This window comes from Arachis ipaensis, chromosome B08, assembly GCF_000816755.2.
Source record: "Arachis ipaensis cultivar K30076 chromosome B08, Araip1.1, whole genome shotgun sequence".
Classification (NCBI taxonomy): Eukaryota; Viridiplantae; Streptophyta; class Magnoliopsida; order Fabales; family Fabaceae; genus Arachis; species Arachis ipaensis.
In genome coordinates this window covers 6,173,621-6,177,729 of record NC_029792.2, presented here as the reverse complement: position 1 = coordinate 6,177,729, position 4,109 = coordinate 6,173,621, and the positions used below count along the sequence as shown (strand labels likewise).

General features: G+C 43.3%; 1 protein-coding gene across 1 annotated transcript; it reads left to right on the top strand.

The window, feature by feature from the left end:
* LOC107610369 lies at positions 413-3,391 on the top strand. Its single transcript, XM_021108089.1, has 3 exons — positions 413-2,739; positions 2,914-3,123; positions 3,214-3,391. The coding sequence occupies exons 1-3, from the start codon at positions 413-415 to the stop codon at positions 3,389-3,391; spliced, it is 2,715 nt and encodes a 904-aa protein (XP_020963748.1).

Here is a 4,109-nt window from a genome sequence, read left to right as displayed (position 1 = left end):
CACTCTAACTTTTTTTACTGCCCCCTTTTTTTTAGGTGATAAGGAAGCTCGTCTTTTCCATTTCATTTTTTGGCTTCGGAACCAGAAATTCTTTCTTTCAGTAATTTCTTAAAAGTGCAGAATTAGACCATGAGTAAGCAACTTTCCTAATACCATTTATATTCTATCTATTATCCCGGATACAAGTACCTTTATCTATGTATTTGATTCTACATCTTAAACATTATAAAAAGATTTAGTCCTTCTTAATAATTTTGGTATTAAACGTCCTTTTTAATAATTAAATCTTCCTAATGGTTCTTAAGAAAAATTTTCCCTTTAATATATCCCGTTGGACAGTACGTCCGAATTTTTTTTTTTTTAATTATTTTCTATTTGTATTTCCTTATTAAAGTTTTATTCATTCGTTTATATGAACATCATAAAAATAGATATAGATAAGAGTTGGATCTCAAGGCCACGAGGTAGTATCGAATACAAAGCCGGGTTGAACAAATTTTTGGATTTCGCATTTGCAAATGCATCATCCGATGGGATGATACATTGTCCATGTCCTTCGTGTGGGTTCCGGCTATTCCAAACTAGAGAGGATGCTTACGATCACTTGCTGTTAAAACCGTTTCCTGCTAAGTATACTTTTTGGTTACATCATGGGGAGAGACGCGTAGGAGAGAGTTCTACTGAGACACAGGAAACTGACCCTGGTAGCGTCTATCGAGATCCAATGCGCGACATGGTTCGTGAGGCATTCAACTTTTCAGATTCTGTTGTCGATGAAGATGACTCGAGCAACAAAGATTTTGAGGGGGATGCCGAAGAGTTGCCTTATTTGTATAGCGAACCTAGTTCAGCGGCCCATCATTTTGATGAGCTGCTTGAGGATGGAGAGCAGGAATTGTATTCGGGTTGTGCGAAATTCTCGAAGTTGTCTTTCTTGGTCAGGCTATACCATATAAAGTGCATGTGCGGCGTGAGCGACAAGGCATTCGGAATGATACTAGAGTTACTGTGTGAGGCCTTTGAGCATGCAAAGATTCCGGCTTCACTGCACGATGCCAAGAGGATCATACGAAAGCTCGGTATTGCGTACAAGAAGATAGATGCATGTCCGAATGACTGCATGCTATATCAGGGCAGCGATCAAATACTGTCTAGGTGCAAGATATGTGGGACCTCGAGATGGAAGCAAAAGACTAGGAGGAATTCCATTATCCGGATCAATGTGGTTGTTAAGAAGAAAGGGAAGCCGCAGGCGGCGAAGGTTCTTCGGTACTTTCCCCTTGTTCCACGACTGCAGCGGATGTTCATGTCCAGTAAGACATCTGTTGACATGTTGTGGCACAAGAAAGGTCCTAACTCGGATGGTTTTTTGAGGCATCCACGAGACGGAGAGGCATGGAAGGCATTTGATAGAAGATATACTCACTTCAGTGGCGATCCACGCAGCGTTCGCTTAGCCTTAGCTAGCGATGGCTTTAATCCCTTCGGAAATCTCAGCTCAAGGTACTCGATCTGGCCCGTGATTCTCATCCCCTACAACCTGCCCCCATGGAGTTGTATGAGACCCAGCTCTTTCTTGTTGTCTATGATTATTCCTGGTCCCAAGATGCCTGGTAATGACATAGATGTCTACTTACAGCCGTTGATAGATGAGTTGAAGCAGCTGTGGCGTGGTGTTGATACGTACGACACTAGTGAGAAAAAAACATTCAAGCTGCATGCTGCGTTGATGTGGACAATCAGCGATTTTCCAGGGTTGGGCAACTTATCTGGGTGGAATACGTACGGTGGAAGAGCATGTCCTACGTGCAACCTGGATGCCGAGTCTAAGCGACTCACGTTTAGTCAGAAATGGTGTTTCATGGGTCATCGGCGCTTTCTGAAACAAAGCCACAGATTTCGGCAGGACCGGGTCAGATTTGATGGGAAGGTAGAGGTCAGAGGACCGCCTGTAACATTATCGGGTGGAGATATTTTGAGACAGTTGGATAATGTGCATGTCAAGCTTGGCAAGGTGCAAACGGAAGCCGGTAAAAGAGCGCGCGGACAACAGGCTGCATTACAAGACGAGCCTCCTTGGAAAAAAAGGAGTATATTCTTTGAACTCCCATATTGGGAGTATAATTTGTTGCGTCACAATCTGGACGTGATGCACATAGAGAAAAATGTGTGCGACAACATTATCTATACGATACTGAACGATAGTGGTAAATCCAAGGACAACCTCAAAGCTCGAAAAGACCTCCAGCTGATGGGAATTAGGCATGAACTCTGGCCACGAGAAGATGGAAAGTATCCCACTGCAATATTCTCCATGTCGAATTCACAGAAGGACGTTTTTCTTAGGAACTTAAAGAATGTCATCTTTCCAGATGGTCATTCAAGCAACATATCTCGCTGTATTGACCTACAACAGCGAAAAATATCCGGCTTGAAAAGTCACGACTCCCACATTCTCATGGAACATCTTCTCCCAATAGCTATCAGGAATGTATTGGAAGCCCCAGTGGCAGTCGTCCTGGCTGATTTGTCAACTTTCTTTAGACGACTATGCAGTAAATCTATAGACCCTGAACAACTTCCTCTCCTACAAGAACATGTGATCCTCACTCTTTGTCAAATGGAAATAATTTTTCCACCATCTTTCTTCACAGCCATGGTACACCTAACCGCGCATCTGGTCGAAGAGGTACGCCTAGGGGGCCCGGTCCATTATAGGTGGATGTATCCAATTGAAAGGTAACTATACGACTAATTTTACATTTGAGTTATTTCATAAGCTAACAACCTAACACATATCTCGCTCGTAAAGGTACCTAGGTCGTCTTAAGCAGTACGTGCGTAATAGGGCAGCACCGGAAGGATCAATTGCAGAGGGCTACTTTTCCGATGAGATTCTCACTTTTGTTCCAGATATCTAGATAACGTTGAAAGCAGGATCAATCAACCATTGCGTGTTGATGATCGACCGAGCGAAGGTGCGACTAATAACGCGACAAGCATGTTCCCACTGATTGGCAAAGTGGTAGGGGCTTCCGAGAGTTTGAATCTGTCACCAACCGAGAGACTTCAAGCACATCGTCACGTATTGGTCAATTGCGCAACTGTGGAGAATTTCTTAGAGTAAGTGCAGTTATTACACTTAGAATCGTATTGTACCCGACGGCAATATTTGTTTATACCTTTAACAGTAGATCCACATGGTATGCTCAGGGATTTTAGGGCTAGTACAAAAAGACAGCTACGAAGTATTGGCAAAAGAAACGAAGCCTACATTGACAGGGTTGTCCATAGAGAATTCGCCGAGTGGTTCAAGAATGAGGTGAATCTTCTGTATGGCTCTTCCATTTATATTTTCGTTAATATCTTGCCTTCTCCCACTCAACTCTGATAATCTTTAATTCATTGGTAGATACCACTGGGAAGTTTGATGCACCCGAGAGAACTACAGTGGCTCGCATGTGGCCCTAATATTCAGGCAAAGCACTTTAAGTCGTACAATGTCAACGGATTCAGGTTTAGAACCCTATCAAGAGAGGATGGAATGAGAACCCAGAATAGCGGGGTTTGTGTCACTTCTGACACTAGAAGTTATGCAAGCGCTCATGATAGTAACATGGCTGTTGGTGGCGTCTCCTATTATGGAAGATTAGTAGATATCATCGAGCTGAATTACAGTGGACAATTTTCTGTGGCCCTGTTTAGATGCATTTGGGCAGACACCACGTCCGGTAGAGGCATAAAGCAAGACATTTTGGGACACACCTGTGTTAACTTTAGCAATCCGATTCACACTGGTGATCGTGAAGATGACGAGCCGTACATTCTTGCTTCCGAGGCTCGCCTTGTATACTATGTGGACGATGAAGTCGATAAGGAATGGAGCGTAGTGGTCCATGTGAAGCTGAGAGATTTGTTTGACATGGGTGAATACAATGAACACTGTGAGGTCGAACTTTCCCTCCAACAAAATCTGACTGATTTGTCTAAGCGTGATGTTGAAGGTATATCGTTGACAAGGGATGGCAACTTAGAAGAACCCACGCCTGACGCAATCGAAACCGGTGAAGACGCTGCTGATTCCTAGATATATTTGGATAGCAATATAT